General features: G+C 54.1%; 4 protein-coding genes and 1 long non-coding RNA gene across 11 annotated transcripts; 1 reads left to right on the top strand and 4 right to left on the bottom strand.

Moving 5' to 3' along the window:
• Positions 1 to 29: 29 nt before the first annotated feature.
• Positions 30 to 1,953, bottom strand: LOC132358995 (uncharacterized protein SPEM3-like). Its single transcript, XM_059912196.1, has one exon. The coding sequence runs from the start codon at positions 1,510 to 1,512 to the stop codon at positions 415 to 417; it is 1,098 nt and encodes a 365-aa protein (XP_059768179.1). The 5' UTR covers positions 1,513 to 1,953; the 3' UTR covers positions 30 to 414.
• Positions 1,954 to 2,062: 109 nt separating this feature from the next.
• On the bottom strand, positions 2,063 to 12,287 carry LOC132358993 (acetylcholine receptor subunit beta-like). Of its 3 annotated transcripts, none has more exons than XM_059912193.1 (11): positions 12,158 to 12,286; positions 11,933 to 12,072; positions 11,298 to 11,342; positions 10,636 to 10,745; positions 10,423 to 10,531; positions 9,910 to 10,057; positions 9,237 to 9,446; positions 6,119 to 6,342; positions 5,444 to 5,625; positions 4,942 to 5,089; positions 2,063 to 2,224 (listed from the first exon to the last, which is right to left on the bottom strand). In XM_059912193.1, the coding sequence occupies exons 1-11, from the start codon at positions 12,222 to 12,224 to the stop codon at positions 2,087 to 2,089; spliced, it is 1,521 nt and encodes a 506-aa protein (XP_059768176.1). In that variant the 5' UTR covers positions 12,225 to 12,286; the 3' UTR covers positions 2,063 to 2,086. The 3 variants fall into 3 exon arrangements, with proteins under 3 accessions (XP_059768176.1, XP_059768177.1, XP_059768175.1); XM_059912194.1 differs by lacking the exons at positions 2,063 to 2,224; positions 5,444 to 5,625 and adding exons at positions 4,060 to 4,637; positions 5,373 to 5,443 and having other exon boundaries at positions 12,158 to 12,287; XM_059912192.1 differs by lacking the exon at positions 2,063 to 2,224 and adding an exon at positions 4,060 to 4,637.
• LOC132359000 (uncharacterized) lies at positions 11,861 to 15,783 on the top strand. The gene is made up of 2 exons (XR_009500673.1): positions 11,861 to 12,510; positions 14,389 to 15,783. It is a non-coding gene; the product is annotated as an uncharacterized LOC132359000 (long non-coding RNA).
• Positions 12,421 to 18,521, bottom strand: LOC132358996 (fibroblast growth factor 11). 4 transcript variants are annotated; one of them, XM_059912200.1, is made up of 6 exons: positions 18,114 to 18,521; positions 17,205 to 17,445; positions 15,432 to 15,542; positions 15,124 to 15,227; positions 14,304 to 14,502; positions 12,421 to 14,036 (listed from the first exon to the last, which is right to left on the bottom strand). In XM_059912200.1, the coding sequence occupies exons 2-6, from the start codon at positions 17,395 to 17,397 to the stop codon at positions 13,858 to 13,860; spliced, it is 786 nt and encodes a 261-aa protein (XP_059768183.1). In that variant the 5' UTR covers positions 17,398 to 17,445; positions 18,114 to 18,521; the 3' UTR covers positions 12,421 to 13,857. The 4 variants fall into 4 exon arrangements, with proteins under 4 accessions (XP_059768183.1, XP_059768182.1, XP_059768184.1 ...); XM_059912199.1 differs by lacking the exon at positions 18,114 to 18,521 and having other exon boundaries at positions 17,205 to 17,464; XM_059912201.1 differs by lacking the exon at positions 18,114 to 18,521 and having other exon boundaries at positions 14,304 to 14,418; positions 17,205 to 17,464.
• Positions 18,522 to 19,506: 985 nt separating this feature from the next.
• Positions 19,507 to 21,722, bottom strand: LOC132358991 (transmembrane protein 102-like). Of its 2 annotated transcripts, XM_059912188.1 has the most exons (3): positions 21,500 to 21,722; positions 20,948 to 21,304; positions 19,507 to 20,846 (listed from the first exon to the last, which is right to left on the bottom strand). In XM_059912188.1, exons 2-3 carry the CDS (start codon positions 21,159 to 21,161, stop codon positions 19,525 to 19,527), a joined length of 1,536 nt encoding a protein of 511 aa, XP_059768171.1. In that variant the 5' UTR covers positions 21,162 to 21,304; positions 21,500 to 21,722; the 3' UTR covers positions 19,507 to 19,524. The 2 variants fall into 2 exon arrangements, with proteins under 2 accessions (XP_059768171.1, XP_059768170.1); XM_059912187.1 differs by having other exon boundaries at positions 20,948 to 21,722.
• Between the last annotated feature and the right edge of the window lie 785 nt (positions 21,723 to 22,507).

Here is a 22,507-nt window from a genome sequence, read left to right as displayed (position 1 = left end):
CCCAACAACTGGACCACCAGGGAACAGAATTGGACGCCAGGGAAATTCTGTTTACTGAGGAAGAGAATTTTTAACTTTTTAACTTAATTTTTAACAGAATTACTTTTCCTTAATTTTAACTAATTTATATTCTAATAGGCATATTTGGCTAGTGGCTACTGTAATTGACAATGCAGCTCTAGGGCCTTGGGGATAGCGGATTTAGCTAGACAGCGATGGAGGGAAAGCAGGGATAGTTTAGGTCCTCATCAGGCCCTGTGGGATGGGGCTGGGGTGGATGTCCTCACACAACCACAGAACACTTCTCTTGTCTCTTTATCCCTCATGCATGTCTGTCCCCTCTTTCTCTAAGTTTCTCATCACACACTGATATCCCCACTCCTTGATGGTCTCCGGTGAGTTGTTGGATGTCTCTCAGTGAAGGCGCCTGGGAGACAGAGCTTCGCACTTGTCCCTAGCCGCTCTGAACGGTCTCTGGCGGGCGTCAAAGACCCCATGCCCTAGCCGGGTGCCTGACCCAGGACAGTAGGGCTTCCAGCTGGTCTTGGGAGGCGTAGACATCTGGCGATAGTTCTGGCAGGCTGGAGGAACTGTATCCATGGGGTGGCACACCCAGTCTTGGCCGCCTGCTCGCCGGGAGGATGATTGCAGCTCAATCAGCACAGTTACCTCTGAGAAGGTTTGCAGGTCATTGTAGGTCACCTGAGCCTTGGGAGAGCAGGAGTTCTGACTGGGTGGGACAGAAGTCCCTGGTGTGTGCTGCCCTGCATCCTCCTTTCGAGGACCTGCCTCAGATCTAAATAACTTTCGGGTCTGATGTGGGCCCAAAGCTTGGACAGAGTCAGTTCCTAGAGGGTTCTTGTGGAGGCCTGGATTTGGGGTAAGGCATGAGTTGTTATGGAGGCCTGATCTCTTGGATGAGCCAGAGTCTTGAGTAAGGGCTGGACCCTTATGGGGGCCAGGATCTCGATTAATTCCTGAGTACTTGTGGAAGTTAGGGTCGTGGGTATGTTCTGAGCTCCTGTAAATTCCAGCATCTTGGGTAAGGCCACATCTCCTTTTGACTTCAGTGGCTTGGGTTAGGCCTGGATTCTTATGGAGGTCAGAATCTTGTGTAAGGCCTTGGCTCCTGCAGACTCCAGAATCTTGGGTAAGACCTGGATTCTTGTAGTCTCCTGAGTCTCGGGTAAGGCTTGAGCCCTTATGGAGGCGAGGGGTTTGCACAAGGCCTGGGCTCTTATGGAGGCCAGATTCCTGGCAAAGGCCTGAGCTCTTGTTGACTCCAGAGTCTTGGGCAAGGTATGGACTCTTCTGTGGCCCAGAATCTTGGGTAAAGTCTGGACTCCTAGAGACTCCTGGATCTTGGGCACTACCTGTACTCTTGTAACATCCAGAATCTTGAGAAGGGTGTGGGCTATTATGGAGGTCAGTTCTTTGGGAGAGCTCTTGACTTTTATAGAGTACAGTCTCTTGGTTTCGTTCTAGATTCCTATAGACTCCACAATCATGCATAAAGCCTGAGCTCCTCTGAATGTCAGAAGTTTGGAGAAACGGTGTGTTCTTGTGGAGACCAGAGGGTTGGGGGAGATATGGGCTTTTAAAGAAACGTCCATCTCGAGTAGAACCTAAGCTCTTCTGGGAGCCAGAACCTTGGGTAATGACTGGATTCTTCTGAAGGTCAGAGTCTTGGGAAAGGTTTGGATTCTTGCAGAGATAAGGGTCTTGGGTAAGGCCTGGAAGCTTGTGGAGTCCTGGATCTTGAGCAAGGCTTGGGTTCTTGGGGAGGCCTGGCTCTCGGGTAAGGCCTGGGTTCTTGTGGAGACCTGGGTCTCGGGTAAGGCCTGGGTTCTTGTGGAGGCCTGGATTTGGGGTAAGGCCTGGGTTTCTGGAAACTCTACAGTCTTTTGAAGGGCCTGGGGTCCTTTGGAGGACAGAGCCTTGGTTGAGGCCTAGATTCTCACGAAGTTCAGGGGCTTGGGGCTGGTTTGGGGTTTGGGAAGTAGTGGATAACTGGGAGGGATGGGGCCCTGGGAAGAGAGGACAGACGGAGGAGACTTGGAGGTTGGGGGAAAGGTGGGGGGTTGTATTAAGGTGGAGGGCTTCTGGTGGTTGCTGTGTTGATGAAGGACAAAGGATCTGGGAGAGGGCTTCCCTGGTGGCGCAGTGGTTGAGAATCTGCCTGCCAATGCAGGAGACGCGGGTTCGAGCCCTGGTCTGAGAAGATCTGCAAAAAAAAAAAAAAAAAAAAATCACTAAAAAAATTCCCACAAATCTTGTTTCTGGCACTTTAGAAAAACTGCGGAAAAAAGTACATAATAAAGAATACATATATATCTACACACAAATTATATATATTATATATATATATATATATATATATATATATATATATATATATACACACACACACACACACACACACAGCGGAACCATAAGAGAGACTGAGGAAGGCCTTGGAGGCAGGGGGCAGATGCGTTAACAGTCCCCCTATATCCTTAACCTGCACTCCTCTGAGGCAAAAAGGCACAGAGATGGAAGGGGTTGAGGATGGACCAGGGAATTTGAATTTCAGAACAGGTCAAAATTCTAAAACCATGGACATTTTGGGAGAACTGAGACTGTAGACATTTATTTTTTTGAAAATATGATTTAGGAAAATAGTTTCCAGAATTTGGTGGTTCTGGGCAACAAAGGAGATTGTGGTGAAATGGCGATTAAAATACATGTATCTGAGTTGGGGAACTTGAATACTGTGAATTTCACATGTTGGAAATTTGGGATTTTGCAACTTTGTCTTTTGAAAATTATCAAGTCTTGTCAGTTTGTGCCCTCTTTCCCCATGTTCCCTGGGAAGAAGGGTGACGGTGGAGTGGAAAGGCCACTGGTTCTGTGCCACAGCACGCAAGATTTAGAATTCTACAGACTCTAGCTCTATACGTAGTGAGGACCCAGATTTAGAGAAACTGACCAATATTTATCTCCGCATTTGTGTGTGTGTCCAACTCTCTAGGCCAATAAACCAACAAGACAAACGAACTGTGCTCCACAGTGGGATGCCAGGTGCAATTATTGGCGTGGCTGGTGGGTCTGGCTGGACAGGGACATGCTAACCTTGTCCCACAGGGATCCCTACAAGTTGTAGCCCTATTCTCCCTCTTAGGACAACAACTTCCAGCAGTTGAGTAGGTGTGAGAGCCTGTTGACCCTAGGTACTTCATTGTAATTGCTGCAGCCACTAGGCTCAAGCTGACTTTGCTCTGACCTCCAGGCAGAAACATTAACACAGCCTGCTGGGCACAAGATCTTCATCTCCCAGATGAAGCCTTTTCTCCAAACTGAAAGGAAACTGAGGCACAAAATGTGTGATGGCCATAAGAGACACCAACACCCTTTCTTGTTCCACTCCTGGCCTCCCACGGGCTTCAACTCCCTGTCCCTCCTCCCCTCCCCTGTATTTTGTCTAGTGTTATGCAGGGATGGGCAAGTAAAATGAGTGGTCAGGTGGGTGGGGCCTTTGAGGAATTCTGGTACAAATACCTTGACCAGAGTGGGCAGCCACTAATCAGCTCTAGCAGGTTGCTGCCAACAGGGGAATCAGACCTGGTGCTACTGTAGTTCTTAAAAAGTTTCAGGAGAAGCCAGAAATCCAAATTTCTCTGTGAAATATCCACATTTTAAAAGTACCAAACCAATTCAAATTTTAAATTCTGCTGGCCAACAACATGGGCCAAACAAAACACACCGGATTGTAACCTCTGATGTATACTGCATAATGCTTTTGTTCTCATCTTCTCATATGATCCTCAGACTAGGGAGCAGATACTATTATTAGCTTCATTTTACAGATGGGGAAACTGAGGCACAGAGCAGTTTAGTAGCTTGTCCAAAGTTTGAGCACCAAAGCTGGAACTTGAGGTTTTTACAGTGTGCTTTTTTATCCTCATTACAAATGCATCCTTTCAAAAATAACTTTTTTTATCCTAAAGATAATACATACTACAAAATACAATAAACTACAGAAAGGTAAAAACAAAGAAAAAACGACCACTAGTCCCAACATGCAAATATAAGCGATATTAGTGTATTTCCTTACAGAAAAAAATTTCCCTATTCATTCAACCAGAGGTAGCGGCTATATAGGTTAGAATCTGTGCTAGGTGCTGGGGATATTACAGTGAACAGACATAGTTCCTGCCCTCAGAAGGCTTACAAGCTAGCGATTGTTCTTTGTTCCATTCATTGCCAACCTAGGTGTGAATATCCAATGGAGCTTCTTCAAGAAGCCAAAGAGTAAATAAGCGGATAGTGCATTTCAGGTGGGCCCAAGGCCCCCATCTGCCCAGTCCCACTTGGGCTTCCTCCCTAGAAACGAAATGATGAGAGGATTGGACTCCTAGTGAAGGAGTTAAGATGCAGAAAGGTACAGGGCTTGAGAGTACTACCAAACTAACTCTCAATTCAACTGGTCAAGGACCTCGGTCTCGGCCCTCTCGTCCTCAAGGAAAGGGGTCGGGAGGGGGCAAGTGGTACGTGGCGTCCAGAAAGATGACGAGGGTACCGACGCTCGTGAAGATGATGAAGGTCCACAGGAAGAGGCGGTCCACCACCATGGCCACAAACTGCCAGTCCTCCTTCAGCTGAGGGTAGGAAGAGGAAACTGTTCCTGAGCTCCAGACCCCCAGGGAAGGCGGCCCCAAGGCCCTGTGCCGCACCCAGGTCCTCCTACCACGGCTTTGAGACAAGGGCGGGCCCGCAGAATAGCAGAGAGCGAAACTGCGGGCGACGGATGTGAGTAAAGAACAAGTCGGAAACCAGGGGGCGGGACCAAGTGAGGCAAACTTCCAATCAGAAATAAAATCGAGTGCTGGGGGCGGAGCCTAAATTTGCGGGTGGAGCCAAGGCCACCCAGGCCTTGCCTTGGCCCACCCTCTTCGGACTCACCGCGTCGTGGTCCTCCTGTTCCTGCAGCTGTTGAGCGATGTAGCTGATTGAGGAAACGACCTCCCGTAGCTCGGGAGGCAGGCCCACAGCCCGGTTTGGACCATCGATAAATCGCCGCAGGTCCGGGGCAGACAGTTCAGGCTGGAACCTGAAAGAGGCGAGTCTGTTTGGCCACGACCGGGGCGCAAAGACGGCCTGCGCGGGTGCTCTAGGCCCCGCCCCAACTCCCTCCTCCAACGCCCGTCCAGGTTTCAAAACGTGAGAGAGCCCTTCAGGTTCCCTCTGACAGCGGCGCCCTCTCTAGCCTTCCGCAATTCCTCCTATTCCCGTACGCTTTAGTCCCCACCTCCCCGCAAAGTGGGCAACAGAAGGGATACTGCAACTCCCATGATGCTCAACCACGACATCCTCCGGGAGCTTAGGACGCCTGCCTGCGCACAGTCTTCTGGGAACTGTAGTTCTCCCTCTCCCTTCTACGTGGGCGATGGGGAGTAGATACTACCTGTTGGGTTTGGGGAAGAGAAAATCATTTGGTGGCTTGCGGATGAAATATTCATCTGTTCCCCGACCCCAGCCACTTCCTGGAGAATCCCTGAGAGGTATAGGAGGTGGCTCCGGTATCTGGTCTCTCTCAGGCTTGGGTCTCTTCAGACCCAGATACAGAGGGAGTTTGTGGATAAAGATCTGCAGAGTAGAAGAAGAGGCGTGTTGGAGGGGGCTCTTATGCTTTCAGACCAGAAGGGAAGCCGCCAACCACCCCCACGGCACGTGCCCATTCTTGCGCATGCGTGCATGCATCCCACAGATGAAATGCAACTACACAGCCCAAGAGTTCTTAAGTGGGTTAGGAGGCATCCTGACTGGAAAGAAAAGTTCTGAGGGCTTCCACCCTGATAGTACCTAACCCTGAGAATGCTTCCTTGGGACCCACGATGGGCAGTATTGATGAAGAGAGTCTGGGATCTACGCAATGTTAATGATGGGAGGATAAAATTAATTGGGCAACATTTCAACACCCAAAGACCTTGGCACTTTGACACTCTACCAGGAGTTGTAGTTCTCCCTCAGGTCTGTGAAAGGGAAGGTTGAAGTTGGTGGGAGGGAGGAGCGATACCGGGACAAAAAGCCAAATACTAGGATTGAGAGTTAACACAGGTTGGAGAGGAGATCTTCTTACCTGACGGACCCAAAGGGGCATTTGGTGGGTGTAGGGTGAGCGATGGTGCAGGTTGAGGACTACGACGCTAAGGATGACTGAGAAGGTGACGAGGACCATGGTAAACATGAGGTATTTGATAATGATGGGGACAGACAGGGAGGTCTCAGGCACTTTGTCTGCCAGCAGCAGCAGGAACACAGTAAGGGTCAGCAGGGCAAAGATCGAGAGCCCCATCTTCTCTCCTTGGGGGACAGAGGGGAAGGCGGGAGGATTAGGCTTTGCCAGAAAGCAATCTCCCTGGCATAATCAGTGACCGTGTTTCCAGCTCACTCAAGGACAGGCTTTTGGAAGGGCCAACTGCATGCAAATAACTCCTACATTTATACCTCCAACCTGGACTGATTCCCCTAAATTCCACACTTGTATCCACCTGCCTACTTAACCTCTCCATTTGGGTGTCCAATAGACATCTCGAAATTCACATGTCCAAAACTTAATTCCCTCACCACCGACTCCCCACATAGTGTTCCCCAGTTCATAAACGACAACTCGATCTTTCCTGTGGCTCAGGCCAAATCCCTTTGAGTCATTCTCAGCTCTCCTCTCTCGCATCCCATATCCAATCCATACCAAACCCTATTGGCTCTACCTTCAAAAGATATCCTGAAACTGATGACTTATCACATCTACCACTACCATCCTGGTACAAGCCACCATTACCTCAGATCTGAGTTATTATAAAGGCCTCCTCTTTGCTTCATCCTTTGCCCCCCTGCTGACTGTTCTCAACAGAGCAGCCAGATTGATCGCGTTAAAATGTAAATCAGATCATATCACTCCAGTGGCTTCCCATCGCCTTTAGCATAAGAGTCCTTACTGAAGTCTACAAGGCCTTCCCATTAGCTCTCTGACTACATCTCCTACTGTTTTCTCTCTTGCTTACTTCATTCAGTTACATTGGCTATTTCTTGGATATGCAAGGCACACGCCACCTCAGAGCCTTTGCATTCACTGTTAACTCCTCCTGGTAATTTCTTCCCCCAGATATCTACCAGGGTCATTCTCTCACTTCCTTCAAGTCTTTGTTCAAATATTGATCAAACATTCCCTTTTTAGTGAGGCATTCACTGACCATCCTATTTTTAAATTGCAACCCCTGTGATAAATCATAGCGGAAAAGAATATGAAAAAGAATATATATATCTATAACTGAGTCACTTTGCTGTACAGCAGAAATGAAACACAACATTGTAAATCAACTATATTTCAATAAAATTGTCTAAATAAATAAATAAATTGCAACCCCTACCCCCATTCTCATCCTCCCCAAACCCTTTTCCTACTTCATTTTCCTTCTTAGGAATTGACCTCTCCTAATATACTATCTAGGACTTCCCTGGTGGCACAGTGGTTAGGAATCGCCTGCCAATGCAGGGGACACGGGTTCGAGTCCTGGTCCGGGAGGATCCCACATACCGCGGAGAAACTAAGCCCGTGCGCCACAACTACTGAGCCTGCGCTCTAGAGCCCGCGAGCCACAACTACTGAGCCCGTGTGCCACAACTACTGAAGCCCGTGCGCCTAGATCCCGTGTTCCACAACAAGAGGAGCCACCGCAGTGGGAAGCCCGTGCACTGCAACGAAGAGTAGCCCCTGTTCACCACAACTAGAGAAAGCCCCCGCGCAGCAACGAAGACCCAATGCAGCCTAAATTAATTAATTAATTAAAAAAATAATAATATACTATCCAATGGGTTTATTTATTATGTTTACTGACTGTCTCCCCCACTAGAATATAAACTCCATGAGACCAGGGATTTTTGTCTGTTTTATTCACTGATATATTCCCAGTGCCTTGCATGTTACAGATGTTCAACAAATATTGTTGCATGAATGAATGGACCAACCCCTGTAGCAGGAGCTATATAGCAAATCGAAGGATCTAAAAATGAAACCAAGTATATAAGAATATGCCAGGTGGCTGGTTATTACTGTGGCATACAACAGGCACTGCAAACTTCACGGAAGGTATTGAAATAAATAACTTTTATGGTCTGTTCTACTTTAGTCCTGTAATGTTGGGTTCCAAGATTTGCCTTGCTCCAGGAAGAAGAAGTTACATGTGGAAGTGTGTTCTAGAGCTGCATCACTCTCCTTCGCTAGACTGAGAGAGGGCTTGATTACAGAGAGAAGGAAAGCGTGTTTTTTGTTTGTTTTGTTTTGTTTTTCAGGCCACAGCAGTGAAAGCCCGGAATCCTAACCACTAGGCCACCAGGGAACTCCCAGGAAAGCATGTTTTGAATACGAGAGTTTAGGATATCAGTCTCTGAATCAGACTAGTACTAACCAGGGTTGGAATAGCAACGCTGCCTCTCTCTGTGTAATGTCAGGTGAATGACTTAAACTCACTTACCCTCTGTGAAATGGGAAGACAATTCAGTACTTACCTCACAGAGTTGTGAAGATTAGAACTGAGTTAATATATGTAACACATTATTTGTATTATCTTATAGCAAGTGCTCAAAATTAGAAAAGACTATACCTACACTTAACACAAAGCTTACAGAGTACCAGGCATAGTTCTATTAACTCAGTTAATCCTCAAAATAGTCCTATGTGGGAGGGACAACGACTGTCCTATTTCCAGATTAGGACACTAAGAGATTAAGGAATTTGCCCAAGGTTACTCTGTTAGCATATTGTGCTGTCTCCCAGAGAAATGTTGGCTGTTATTTCCAAGGGAGATAGGAGGTTAAGGGACTAGTAGGCATTTGACAAGTGGGGGAGGGAGGATGCCAGGAATGGGGAAAGGGAAAGGAAGCGTTAGCTAAGCCTGGGAGTTTGTTGGTCAGAGGAGTGGCAGTTCCAAGGATGAGACCCTAGGATTCTGAAGGGAAGAGTTCAGAAGTTACTGGGTGCGGAGAAGTGAGCAGCAGAGGGGAGGTAGAGCTTGAGGTTGGAGGGGAAATCTGGATGCAGAGGCAAAGGCTCTTCCTGAAAGGAAAACCTGGGTGAGATTGCTGAAGCACAGTTCATGAAGGCTTGAGTTGGCAGGAAAACCTTCCCTGTATTATGGGGGAAGAGGAAGAAGCTGAGCTATTGGTAAGAAGGAGTGCTGGGCCCCTTCCCCCCTTACCTGCATCTGGTGGCAGGTAGAAGACGAAGATGGCCAGAAGAGTGATGAGGATGCATGGGGCAATGACGTTGACCAGGTAAAAGAGAGGCTTCCGGCGAATGATGAGGTAGAAGGTGACTTCCTCACGCCGTCTTTCCCCCTCTCCCCTAGGATCCACTGGAGGCTGGATTAGCCGAGAAGGCTTGTGAATAATCTCCCATTGACCATTCTCTTGGGGGGCGGAGGGGGGAGAAGAGAAGGTGACACAGATGTGGAACCTGTTTTTGTTGGTGCCAGATAAGGCTTTGTTTTCTTTTTTTTTTTTTTTTTTTGCCTCACCGCGCCACTGCGCTGCTTGTGGGATCTTAGTTCCCCAATGAGGGACTGAACCCGGGCCCTCAGCAGTGAAAGTGTGGAGTCCTAACCACTGGACCGCCAGGGAATTCCCAGATATGGCTTTCTCTGCCACATCCTAGAGCAGGGGGGACTGATGTAATAAGGGGCTAGCTATGGTCCCTGGGCTGGACAGCCCATCTCTAATAAATGAGCAAGTCTCAATTTCCATAACCACAAAATATAGACAGTTATACCTATCTTGCTGAACCCACAGGGACTCACTGATGGAGTATATTTATCAGCCTGTTAGAAACTGGAAATCATAAAGCCCATGGACATGGGAGCCATGCCCACTCACCAATGAAGGTGCCTTCATGAATGTGCACTTCCTGCCGCTCCTGCCCATCGGGACCCAAGCCAGTCTGCAGGCTGACTTCTGAGCTGTCATAGCTATAGGAACTGAACACCATGGTGCAGTTCTGCCAGTCAAAGGGGAAGTAGGTGACCTGGATGGAGTGGAGAGTCACTAGAGCTGCCAGAGAGCTGGTCAGGGCTGGGGGAGTTGGGGAGGTCACAGGGCAGACAGGGGTCAGAGGATATGGGGCACTAGGGAGATGGGGACCACCAGGGGAAGATCACAGAGAAGTGGAGTCACAGAGGAATAAGAAGGTTATGTGGGGAGGTCATGGACAATGGAGGGGGGGGGTCACTGAGGAAGACTGGAAGTCAATGAAAGTGGACAGAGAAGATGAAACTCAACGGAAAATCAGAAGGGTAAGGGAGACGTGAGGGTCATGGGGATAATGGAGGAGGGATGTCTGAGTGAGGGTTTCTAGGAGCGCCTTGAGCTTCCCAGGTGGGGCCCGGACACCTGGATGCTGCAGCTGCTGCGATAGATGCCCGGGGGCTGCCAGCGCACGGAGCCGTCGGAGGACACCACGACGCTGATGTCCAGAGCAACATCAAAATTTCCGTCATTGCTGCAGGGAAAGAATCTTCTCATCTGGGATCAGGCCCCTCCCTCCGGAGGCCGCGCCCCTCCAGAGGCCCTGCCCCACCTCCCAGACTTTGGGAACATCCTCACTTGTTTAGGAGCACCACGTCTGGTAGCCACACGGATTCGGCAGTGATGCGGAGTGAATCGATGCCCTCGTGCTCCTCAGGGTCCCAGCTCAGCCTGTAGTCAGTCCACTCCTAGGGAAGCAGAGGCTGAGGGGCCGTCTGGGGCTGGAGGCTGGAAGGAGTCTTGGGATGTGCGAAGGAAGCCCGGGCAGGGAGTGCAAGGGAAGAGAGCCGCGCAGGCATGGTCTGTGGTTCTGGAGGCCGGGGCTCTGTTTAAGACTCCACCTGCACTCTTTGGGACCCTATCAACTAATTTCCCCTTCCCTCTCATCGGGCCCCAGTTTCTTCTTTCTGTAAAAACGAGGGGGTTGCACGCTAGCCTCTAAAACAGTGGTTTTCAAACTGCAGTTAACGACCCTTTTCATAGGTCCGGAATCAAATGAGTGGCCCCAAACCAATGTTAAAAAAAAAAAAAATTTAGAATGAAAAACACATGGAATGCAGCTCCCATAGTAAAGATAGTTATTGTTTCCTGAAGCTTCTGTTTCAGTTATAAATGTGTTTTCTGAGGTCGTGATGCAAAAAAAAGAAAAAAAAAATCTTACTGTGCGGGACGGGACATTCGAGAAAATTGTAAAGGCAGCGGGACGCCCGCCCTTTCCCACCCTGCGGGGGTGTCCGTACCAGGTCTAAGTAGACCTTTGTGCTCATCTCCTCATCCTTCTCGTTCTAGAAGGGAAAAGTTTAAAGGGTAGATATGATGTCAGTGTAGAGAAATGAGGGGCTCGGTGGGTAAACTCTCCCTGGAAACTCCCCTCTTTTTCTGAGTCGCACCCTCTTGGGTTCAAGCCCCACCTCCTATAAGCTGCGTTGGTTTAAGCCCCGCCTCTATCTCGTAAACTTCCTGCTGGCCGTACAGCCCGCCAGTTCATTTACCAGTCCCAGTCCCGGCCCCGGCCGGAGTGAATCTCTGCCCGCTGTTGTTTATTGACCCTGTCCGGCACCAAGGTCCGCCCCAGCCTGTGACCCCGCCTCCAGGTCCGCTCTCCGGCCTGTCCATCGGCCCCAGCTCCACTGTGAGATCCGCCCACAGGCCCGTTCATCATCCTGCCCGGCTCAATCCTGGCCCGTCCAGCAGCCACGCCCACAGGTCGTCCATTGGTCCGATTTCGACCCAATCTCTACCAACCGCCCGTCAGTCTCCCAGCCTGGCCTCGCCCCGGACCCCGCCCCCAGTGGTCCCTGGGTCCCGCCCTGCCTAAAGCCACGCCCCCAGCCGGCTGGTGGGCCAGACCTTAACTCCCCGCGTGCGCCCTCACCAGGCTGATTAATTGCGCTAGGCTGAGACCAACGCTGACCCCGACGCGGTCTCCCACCTCCCGCGCCGGCCTCACCGAGCTATCATAGCCCGAGAAAAGTTTCTCACGGAGTCGGCCCTCCGCTTCCGAGCCGCGGGCGCCTGGAGGAGGAGAGAACTGAGTGAAGCTCTGGTTCCTGGCCACGACCTCTGGCCCTGTCACTGCCCCTTTGAGGCCCAGACTTACCCGGGGCGAACGGCGCCCCCAACGCCCCCAGCAGCAGCAGCAGCAGCAGCAGCGCCCCTGGTGTCATAGCCCGCCCGCGTCGCTCAGTGAGTCCGCTTGGATGAGCCGCCAGGACAGCCAGCGCAGGGGAAGTGACGAGGCGCCCAGGAATGTGCACCTGTTATTGGGGGGCAGCCCACCCGCCCCGCCCCGCCCCTGCGACTTGATCCCTCCCCGAGCAACTGCCAAAGCCTGCTACCCACAGATGGCAGACAACACTTCAATTGTATAAATCGTCTTTAATTGAGAAAGCATGGAGTGGAGACCGGTCCCCTGGGAGCAGAGCCTTTTTGGGTACCTAACATCCAGCTGAGGTAAAGCAAGTTCTATTCAGTTAGAAGCTGGAGGGGTGTATGAGGTCTAGAGACCAAGAGGCCCTCACCCTCTTTGGCCTGACCTGTAGGGGAGAAGGGTGGGACTTATTGCTGAATTGGGGTCTCCTCATTTGGGGGGGGTCAAAGCTATGTCCCATTTGTCTTTTTTATTCTAGACCCATTACCCTAAAGACCTCAGCTTTAAAGGGGACCTGGAAGGAATTCCTGCTGAGGTAGCTAAGTGTTCATGTCCCCCCAACCCAGGCACAGGTCCAGTCATGCCATAGTTCTGGCCCCTTCCCCATCCTAGCTGCTCTTCCATGAGCCAGGGATTCCTTCCAAAATTCCTCTGCCCTTCCTCAGCCTCTGTTCCCTGGCAGGACCCCAGCTGAGTTGCAGGAGCTAGAAACTGCATGTAAAAAAGAAGGTTAGCATTCTATAGAAAGAATAAGATTTTTGGAAAATTGTCTAGGGAAAACAAGAAGTGGTTCTTGATCCAGCCAGAACTTAGTTCTTTGTGAATCATAGCTGGGTCCTTTCCAGAGCTCCTGCTTAACAGGTATCACTAGAGAAGGTGGGAGCGTGGGTCTAGAACTCTTACTCTAGAGCAATAACATGGCTATATAGGCTCTAGTTCCATCCTAGAGGGAAGGGCTGAGAGTCGTGGTCTATGTCCTAGAGCTGAGATTCAGAAGGAAGTATGGCTCCGTACGTGTCTAGAACATCACGCTCTAGAATTGGGTGTCTCTGGGGTAAGAAAGTTAAACCTGTGGTGATCTGAGACTGGCTCAATTCAGGCCAAGACCAACAGCTGGACAGGGCCCAAATCCAGCCTCTCTCCACTTGGAAACCAGGGGTCCATCTGGGTGAAGGACAGAAGCCTGATGGATCCAGAACAGAGCCTGGCAGCATGCCTGTGTTCCAGCACAGACCCTGAGTGCAGAAATGGCCCTGGCTGGGGTGCCTGGTGTTCCAGAATCTGTCTGGAACAAGGCAAAAGGTGGAGTAGGGAAAGAAGGAAACTAATCCTGAGCTCCAGTGGACCTATAAATCTATGGCTTGGTGGCCATGAAAAGGGCAAAGGGCTCCAGGAACTGCCTGAGCCCGGGGTGCGGAAGATTTATGCCCTGGTTTTGTCAGTTTTGGAACTCCCCGCGCCATCTCGGGAAAAGGCTTTGGAGGGTGTGAGTGTGGAAGGAAAGAAGTGATCAGCCAGGACCATTTTCAGACATCCCCCCTCTCTGACCCCTTTCCCGGGCCCAAGGATCTGAGGGTCTCAGCAGCCCCGGAAGTCACGGCCGGCCCCTAGGCTCCCTCTGGGTAGAGCACCTGGTGGGACCTGGCTGCTCAGGGCATGAGCGTGGCAGCAGGGGTGAGAGCAGGGCCAGAAGCAGGGCTGGGAGACAGGCTGTGGTGGTGGCGAGGGTAGGGAGCCTCCAGTCCGGGGACTGCATGGCAGGGGGCAGGGGGCCTGGAAGGGGAGGTCTCAGGGACACTGTGGAGAGAAGGCTCCCGGTACCCAGCCACTGTGAAGGGGAGAGAGAGGAGCAGGAAGGAGAGTTAGGCACCAAGAGAGCTCTGAAAGGGCTCCCTTCCCCTACAATCCTCCTCTGGGAACCCACAGGAGGAGAGCTTCCCAAACCTCCAAAGGCCAGAGCCTTCCTGGCTTGACCTGTCATAGCATGTGTCCTCTTAAAACACTTATAGCCCCTTAGCTGTGTGTCACTAAATGTCCCTGTCAAGGTCAATACCGTCCCATGTGGTCCACCTCTTCCCTGGGGGTCCATACTCACCCTCCAGGAGCTTGGGCACAAAGTGGGCGGCTGCCTTGGTCTTCTTGACTCGATTTCCCTTCATGACTCGGCCCTCCTTGTCCAGGCCCAGGTACCAGGACCGGCCAGAACGACGCTGGCGATAGAGAGCAGAGGCGTACAGGACATAGTAATTCTCAGAGACGCACTCCTTAAAGCGACACTCAGCTGTGAAATGTGGCTGAGGAGACAAAGACCCAGAAAGGCACACACAGACAGAAAGACAAAAAGACGCATCACTGAACAGAAGGGAGCCCTGGGAAGAACAAGGCAGGATATAATCCATACGTTTGAGACTGGGAGAGCCAACTTCTGAGCCCACGCAGGAACTGGGAGAAAGGGAGGATGAGGAAGAGTCTGGTGGCCCCCGAGGGCCAGGAACTAGACTTCTGGGGGCCTGGAATAAGAAGATAACTTCTCTCTGCTCTACTCCCAACCTCTCACCATCCAGGGGACCTGGAGAGAATTTCTGCTTGGAGGAGTTCCTGAATCCTTCCCCAGTATCCTGAATGACTCTGGGGAAGTGAGTAATAATGAGGTCTAGAGGAGGTTGGAGAAGACACAGGGGTTCTAAAAGGTTGAAAGAGTTGGACATTCAAAGAGCCTGGGGGTGTTTAGGAGGCTATTGGAGGAGAAGGGATTGGAGGGACCCTAGAGGAGGTGCTTGGGAGCGGGCAGTGAGGACAGGGTGTCGGCAAGAGCTGGAGGGAGAGGAGGCCCTGAGCTGCAAAATATCTGTAGTTGGGAAGGCTGTAGCTAGGGGAGTCCCCTGACTCCAGGCCACTCTGCCCCCTTGTCTCACCGAGCTGTAGAGCAGCCCCTCAGCGTTCATGGCCATGTAGTGACCCAGCTTGGCACTCTGGATGGTGACTACACGGAGCCCCACAGGGATCAGGTTGAAGTGGGCTGGGGGTGGAGAGAAGAGGTATCAGTACCCCAAGCCTCCAATCCCCATCTGAGCCCCCCCTCAATTCTGGTCCCAGTTCTACTTCTTCCTTTGCGGGGTCAAAGAGCCAGACTGAAAACAACAGAACCTGAAGCCACAATAGGATTGTCATCTCCTATGCCTGCTCTCCCCCTTCCCACCCAGCAGCTGGCTTCCCCTCTCACTGAAAGAGCTGGTGTCCTCTGGGGTGCCCTGGATACTCCCGTCGGGATTCGCCTGGAGGTAGAAACCCTGGCAGCAGAACAGTTTGGTGACGATGCCTTTGAGCTGAGGCTCTGGAGAAAGAGACATTCATCTTGGAACATGACATCTCTGTTCCCAGAAACATTGCTACACTTGGCGGGATCAGAGGAGAGAAAGAAAGGAGGATGGAGGGAAGGAAGAGGGTCCCAGGGCCCCAGCTCCCTGACCCTCTAAGCAAGGTCTCTCCCACCTCTCTTTGACTCCAGAGGAAGCTGGGGTGTGGGTCCCTTCTGCTTCCTCTAACCAGCTTTCAGTTTAATTGATTGAAATTTATTTAAAGGCTTAATTCCTACTCTACAGCTCAACCAGAATGGGGGGAGGGGAGAAGAAGGTAGAGGAAGGGGAGAGATACATGGAAAGGCAGAGGACAAAGGGAGACAGGCAGAGCTGCTGAAGCGGCAGTGTGTTTGCGAATGTGGGGGGCAGTAAGGTGACCCCAGGGTAGGGGCGCCCCCTCAGGAGTGGGGGTGGGACTGGGCCTGACGCTGACTCAGCACCTGCTGCTGCGGCTGCCGCTCGCTTCTCGCGGGCCTCGCCTTGGCCCAGCGCCGGCCTGTCTGACACTGACCCATCTGTCTGTCTGTCTGTCTGTCAGTCTGCTGGCTCGCGGGGGCCCAGCCCTCCCTGAGGCTCAGCCTCTCCCCTTCAGCCAGGTAACCCGCCTGGGATGGGGGATATTCGGTAGCAAACCAAGGAAATGGGGGAGGGGGCCAGGGAGCTGGTGAGGCAGGCTGACTCACGTGGGGGCTGGGTCCCACTCAAAGGGTGGGCTGCGGACCGTACCACTGCGGAGGGCCGGCGGCGGGGGGAGGAGGACGCCAGCGGGGGGCGGGGGGGTCTCCCCCTAGGGGAGCTGGGAGCGGGCGGGAGCGAGGCCAGAGGGACTTCCCGCCTGTCGCACCTGGACGGGGACCACACGCTAACCCTCACAACTCTCCTCCCCCGGCGCTTGCGGCCGAGTTCCCGGTACCCCCTCGTAGATGGTACGACCCCCAGTCTCCGTGCGGGTATCCAGCCGTGTAGTGTGTCTGAGTTGCTCGCGGCAGAGGGTCCCCTGAGCCCGTGGGACCCGATTTCGGAGTCGCGTAGGCGGTCATGGGGGAGTGCCCAGCTCCCTTCTTGAAGTGCAGGTCACGGGAGGAGGGCGCACAGAGGGGCGGACTGGCGAGGTAGCTGCAAGGACACCCCGGGGAGAGCTGGGGAGATTGGTACCGAGCCAGGCAAGCTCGGCGAGGAGGAACGGAGCCAAGGCTCGGAGGAGCGGGAGAAGCGGGGCGGGGGCGGGGGCGGGGCTGCCGGAGCCGCAGAAACCCTCGGGGTGACCCAGGCGTCCGGAACCCCCAGGCCCCTCCGCTCGGCATTGAAAGAATCGCGAGAGACCGCACGTAGGCAGAGGACGGTGGGGGTGGGGACTCGTGTGTTGGGAGGGGGGGCGAGCGGGAGCTGCCAGGCTTCGGGGCACCAGGCTTAGCCCCTCAAGCCTTCCCCTTGCCCTCGAAAGCAAGGAGACTCGGGGTTATGGGCGAGAGAGAAGGGAAACTGAGGCATCGTCTGGCCGAGAGTTTGTGGTCCAGGTGCACCCCCTTTCACTTTCGGGGAGCCGCCGTCAGTCGGGCCCCGCTCTTCCGAGTCCCTGGCCTCAACCTCCCAGGCAGAGAGACCCCCGGCCCGGAGACCCCGCCCCAGCCACTCACCCGGGCAGCGGTCCGGCCGCGCGGGCCGCCCCCCGCACAGTCGCACCTTGGACAGCAGGATGAGGTGCTGCTTCTGGCAAAGGGACTTGGTGCCGCGGGGACACACGCGCCGCTGCGCTGACACGGGCCGGCTGCCCCCGGGCTCGCGGACCTCCCGCTTCTGCCGGATCAGGCTGCTGGCCGGTGCCGCCATGGCGCCCCGGGAGGAGACACCCCAAAACCGGCAGGCTCCCGGAGCGCGCTGGGACCCCCCAGAGAAGCCCGCTAGCTCACCAGGACATGGTCTTGCCTCTCCGGTCCGACTCGCCGCCTCACCCACGGGACCTGAGGATAAGCCCTAGACGACCCCCACCCCAGGCACCAGCTCCCACCCTTGGGCCTCGTGCTAGCTTCGCCAGACCCAGCAGCCTATGTACCTCTCAGTTGACCCCACCCTCGACCTTTGCCCCCCACAGAAAACTCCCCCTTCTCTGATCTCCAGTGTCCCTGTCCCCCACTAACACTATCCCAAAGCCAAGACCCTCAAATTTTCCAGGATGTGGTTCCAATATCCCCAGGCACCTTTCCACCCTATTTCCGGGCCCTGCACTCCTGCCAAAGCCACTCTTGTAATTTTAAGGGTGTGGGTCCTTAGCTTTGGGGATATTAGCTCACCCCACCCCTGCTGGGGTGCTGCCAGTGTCTAGGAAGAACCCAACCTTGGTGTCTTTTCCTTTGCCACCCTCTAAGTGAAGAATCCCCCACTTTTTTTCACTGAAATCCCCAAAAAACTATGCCTTGAAATATCCAGACTGTCGCCAATCAGCAAGAAGAGGTTCCCAGACCCTGTCTCTGGACGATACCGGTTTTTACCAAGTCACCCCCATTTCTAGTGGCACAGGGTTCCAGCTGCTGAGCCCCTTTCCTCACCTTGTTACCCTCCACTCCTTTTGAAGTCACCTCCAAATCCGCCCTTCCTAGTGGTTACACCAGGTGGTTGTCTGGAGGGCCCTCTGTCACCTCGGAATAAGGAGCATAGGTTTTTGGCTTTTTTGTTTTTTTCTGGCAGCCCCTAATTTCCTCGGGGACAGCTGGTGCTGTTTAGATCCCACGCCCTCCAATCCAACCAGCCCCCCGAGAGAGGAGTGCACCCACGTTGTCACGGGTCCCCAAATGTGAACAGACCCGCTATAAGTCAGAGCGCATCAGAGCTTTCTGCGACAGGGCTTCCTTGTCCTCCCCGGGACTGCCTATAGCACCCCCTCTTCCTTCCCCGACGCCCCTCAACCTGTCCTGTCTTGTCGATCCGGGGACGGCTGGCGCTGGCTCTGGTTCCAGGCTCCTCCCTCCCTGTACCCCGCAAGCGGAGCTTCCCCCCACGCCCGGCTAGGCGTCCCGGACCCCAGGAAGGAGTGAGGGTGTCTCCGCAGAGCGCCCTGGTCTGGCGAAGTGAGCACTGGGCCTGGCGGCTGGACCAAGCGGAGCGGCGGCAGCGGCGGCAGCGGTAGCGGCTGTGGGAAGCTGAGGCGGCGGCGGCGACAGCAGCTCTCCCCTCCTCCGAGAGCCGGCCCGGGGGCGGGGCAGGGGGCGGAGACTCCGGGAAAGAGATGGGGGGGGTGAAGCTGGGCGGGCGGAACCCTGGGGTTCCTTGGAGGCAGGGAGTGGGGACGGTCTTAGAGACAGGTGGAGCCGAGACAAGGCCGCATGTCTCGCATGTCTCGGGGTTCAGAGGAGGAGGGACAAGGAGGCGACTCCACTGAATGGAACTCTGGATGGGGGGAGAGGTTGGGCTTAGATAGATGGAATGGCAGATGCCCCGAGAATGGAGAAAGGGACCCTACTGCCCGGGATGGAGGACAGAACTGGATGAGGAAGGTGGGGGGAATAACTGAAGAGATAGCGGTGGTGGTGAGGTCTAGCCTGGGGTGAAATCCGGCCTCCTTAATATCTCTGCTTTTGTGTGAGACAAATTGGTCAGTCCCTGGTCTCCATACCTTTCTCCTTTACACGTTTTTTCAGCAGATATGTTACCCCCATCCCTATTGACTCCTAAGAGAAAAGACCATAAGAACTGGCGGGAGATGGATGCCAGAGGCTGCACGGGAGCAGGAGGGGTGCTGGCCACAGATTTGGAAAGTGGAGAGGCCAGAATGGAACGACCTGTGCCAGGGATGCGGCGGGAGGAGGGTGGGAGGAAGCGGAGGAACCGGCGAGGAGGCCTTCTAGAACGGGTTCTTCGGGCCCAAGGCGCTCAGCCTGTCTCCCAGGTGAGGGGAGAGCAGTCCCCTCCACATCCCGCTGGCCAACAGAAGCACATTCCAGGTTAGTAGGAACAGCGTCTTTAATGGGCCCCGCCTCCCACGCCGGCTAAGCCGCCCCCCTTGCGTGCAGCCTTGGCCTCTTCCACAGCGGCTCGCAGGGCGCGGGCAGGGTCCCTGCGAAGCAGGGCCAACGCCCCGAGCAGCGAAGCGGCGCCGTCCCCCGCACCGAGCTTTTGGCCACTCAGAAAATAGTGGGGCAGCGTCCCGGCCTCGAGCACCCGGCCCAGCTCATCCAGCAGCCCGAGGCAGCAGGCGCCCGCATTCTCGGGTCGCGCCAGATAGAGCGCGGGCAGCCGCTCGCACGCCCAGTACAGCAACGTCCGCAGGAGATAGGGCGCCGCGACCCTAGTCCCGGCCACCAGCGGGCGCAGCAGCGCCTGGGCCGCCGCGTGCGCTTGCAGCAGGGGAACGGGTATGCGCGTCTTGAGCGCCAGCTCTTGGCGGGCGAAGCAGAGCTGCCATCCGGAGGCGCCCGGCCGCTCTGTGCCGCCGCCGCCGGGCACCAGGTAGAAGGAAGACGACTCCGAGGCCAGCGGGCCGGCCCACGAGTGGCTCCGAGCCTCCTGGGGCCAGCCGGCCACGGACACCACGGGGATCAAGTCGAAAAGCAGGAGGCGGCGCGGGGGCCCAGGCGTAGCCAGGAGGATGGTGGTGACCCCCGCGTGGCGGGCTGCGTGGACCAAGCGCGGGGCACCCGGGACCGGAAACAGGGACTCAGCGACCGCAGCCAGCGAAGCAAAGAACCAGGCAGCCACCTGGGCGGGGCACAATGTGGGCCATGCCTCCCGAGCCTCCGACGGCTGTGGCACTGGGCTAACGTCGGCTGCTTTGGTGACGTCACCATTCGTTTTTTTCAGTGGTGAGGGAAAGTCAACATCGGTTACGTCTTGGTGAGGCAATTCTGGCACTGAAACATTACTAGGTGATTTTTCCAAAGACTCGTGTGCCTCAGGCTCAGTGACGTCACCGTGCAGCTGGTCCACGGAGATTTGCGGATCCTTGGGAGTTTGTTTGCTTTGGGCTGGGTGGATCGAATCACGTCCTCCTGGGACTGGGGGTCCTAGGCAATCCTGCCATGCCTCCCGGACCGAGGTTCCGCGTACTTGCTCTGGGAGGAAGAGCCATGCGTAACAGGATCCCACGTCCGGTTGCAGCTCCTGCCCAGTGCCATCTAGCGAAAGCACGGGCACCAGGAGGGTGAAGCTGGCGTCGTAGTGAGGTCCCCGAGCGTAGGGACCTAGAGGCGCAGGCCCCAGATCCAGGGAGCCCTCGCGAATCCCGCCACGAAGCAGCAAGAGCTCTGCCTGAGGAGGAAAGCGAAGGTCCCGGCGGTGAACGAGACCTAAGGAAAGAGAAGGGATCGTAAAGGCGTGATCCAGAGCCGGGGCGGGGTGAGGCGGAGCTGAGAGCTGCAAGTTCCCGAAGGCTGGGAGGGTTACTTACCAAGCAAAGAGAAAACAAAGTCCTTGGCCTGGAGGAGATCTGGTCCTGGCTTGGGACCTTCACTCCAGCTCTCCTGCACACCCAGCTCCTGGATCAGCTGGGTTAGTTCTTGCAGCTGCGCCCCAGAGCAGAAGTCGATGTCCGTGAGCGGCCGGGCTGGGGCTGGGGGCGGTGGGCCCCACCAGGGAGCACTCCCCCAGACCGCGGAAGCCATATGGCTCTGTCGTTTTGGGGCTAGGAAATACACAGACGGGAGGAAGCCCAGACGGGCCGTTCCTTTTGCTGCGGAAAACTGGCCCCCGTTCTTTTCTCTTCCAGAGGCCAAGAGGGTTCCCAAGGCACAGTCCGCCAATGGGTCTGCAGACGAAGGGCCCTAAATTTAGTCTTGAAAGGGAACAAATAAACACCTCCTCCGTCCTTGCCCTTTTCTCATATGCTGGTCCCCGCCCCCATGGAACGGTTCACCTGACTCAGCAGGTAGAAAGTAGCTGTTTGGCCCCTCCTAAGGAATGCAGTAGCCTCCTTCGCTGCCCCTTGTCTACGTCCCCTTACCTCTTTTTCAGAAGAGGCTAGTGGTTTACGGCTTCCCTCTTAGGGGTAGCTACAAAGGCTGGGAAGAGAATGGATAGGAAGATTCAACAGGTAACTTCTTCCTGCTGCCTGCAAGGCCACGCCCCTAAATTATAACCACGCCCCTTTCTGGAGGCTGTCGGGGTGGTTCCGGACCAGCCCGGCCTCCAGTCAGAGTTCAGTCCATCCTTTCGCTCTGCAGAGATCTCGCGGCTATCCTGGGAGTTGTAGTTTGTCTTCAAAACTACCAGGGCGTTGGGGCCACGCCGCCACATCCTTTCCGGTTCCGTTCAAGTAGTGCCTGATGGAAGTTGTAGTTTCTATGCAGATAAACTATTCTGTGTCTTTACAAGGCCAGGTCAACCGCACAAACACTCCTTGGGGTTAAAACAGAGGCCTAATAGGATGGATCTGAATAGCAAACAATAATAATGAGGGACATACACTAGGGCATGCGGAGAAATAGGGGACTCCACATCTCACTTGGGAGTAGAGGAGCCCTGGTCATTTAAATCTAGAAGGGTTCTTGCATGCAATTATAACTTCATTTTAGAGGTGAGACTGCAAGCCTAGAAAGGTTGCACATGACTTGTCCAAGGTCAGAGCTGAGCCAGAGAGGTGTTGGAAATGGGCTCTCCCGCTGGGACGTATCTCCTTGGAATCGGTGGTGGTGATGTTAGACAAGAACACACCGATAGTGTGCCTGTAGTGACCCAGGGATGGACATCTGACTCAGGGAAGGGACATATTAGTGTTGCCCACCTCAGACACACAAGTGGTGGCAGGGAAAACACTTTGCAATCTCGCAGCTTATGTGTGTATACAGAAGAGTTATCAGGACTGAAAATCAAGTCCAGAGGAAACTCCAGCTGGGCTAGGGCAGGGCAATGAGAAATTATGAGGGGAAGGAAATTGCTCTCAGCGGCCAGTGCTATCATGGACACAGCTTAAGTCCAGGCTGAAACTAGGAGCCAGAATAATAGGACAGAA

This window comes from Balaenoptera ricei, unplaced genomic scaffold (assembly GCF_028023285.1).
Source record: "Balaenoptera ricei isolate mBalRic1 unplaced genomic scaffold, mBalRic1.hap2 scaffold_788, whole genome shotgun sequence".
NCBI classification, from domain to species: domain Eukaryota; kingdom Metazoa; phylum Chordata; class Mammalia; order Artiodactyla; family Balaenopteridae; genus Balaenoptera; species Balaenoptera ricei.
The sequence above is the reverse complement of the archived record's forward strand: the minus strand, read 5'-3'. Positions and strand labels throughout refer to the sequence as shown.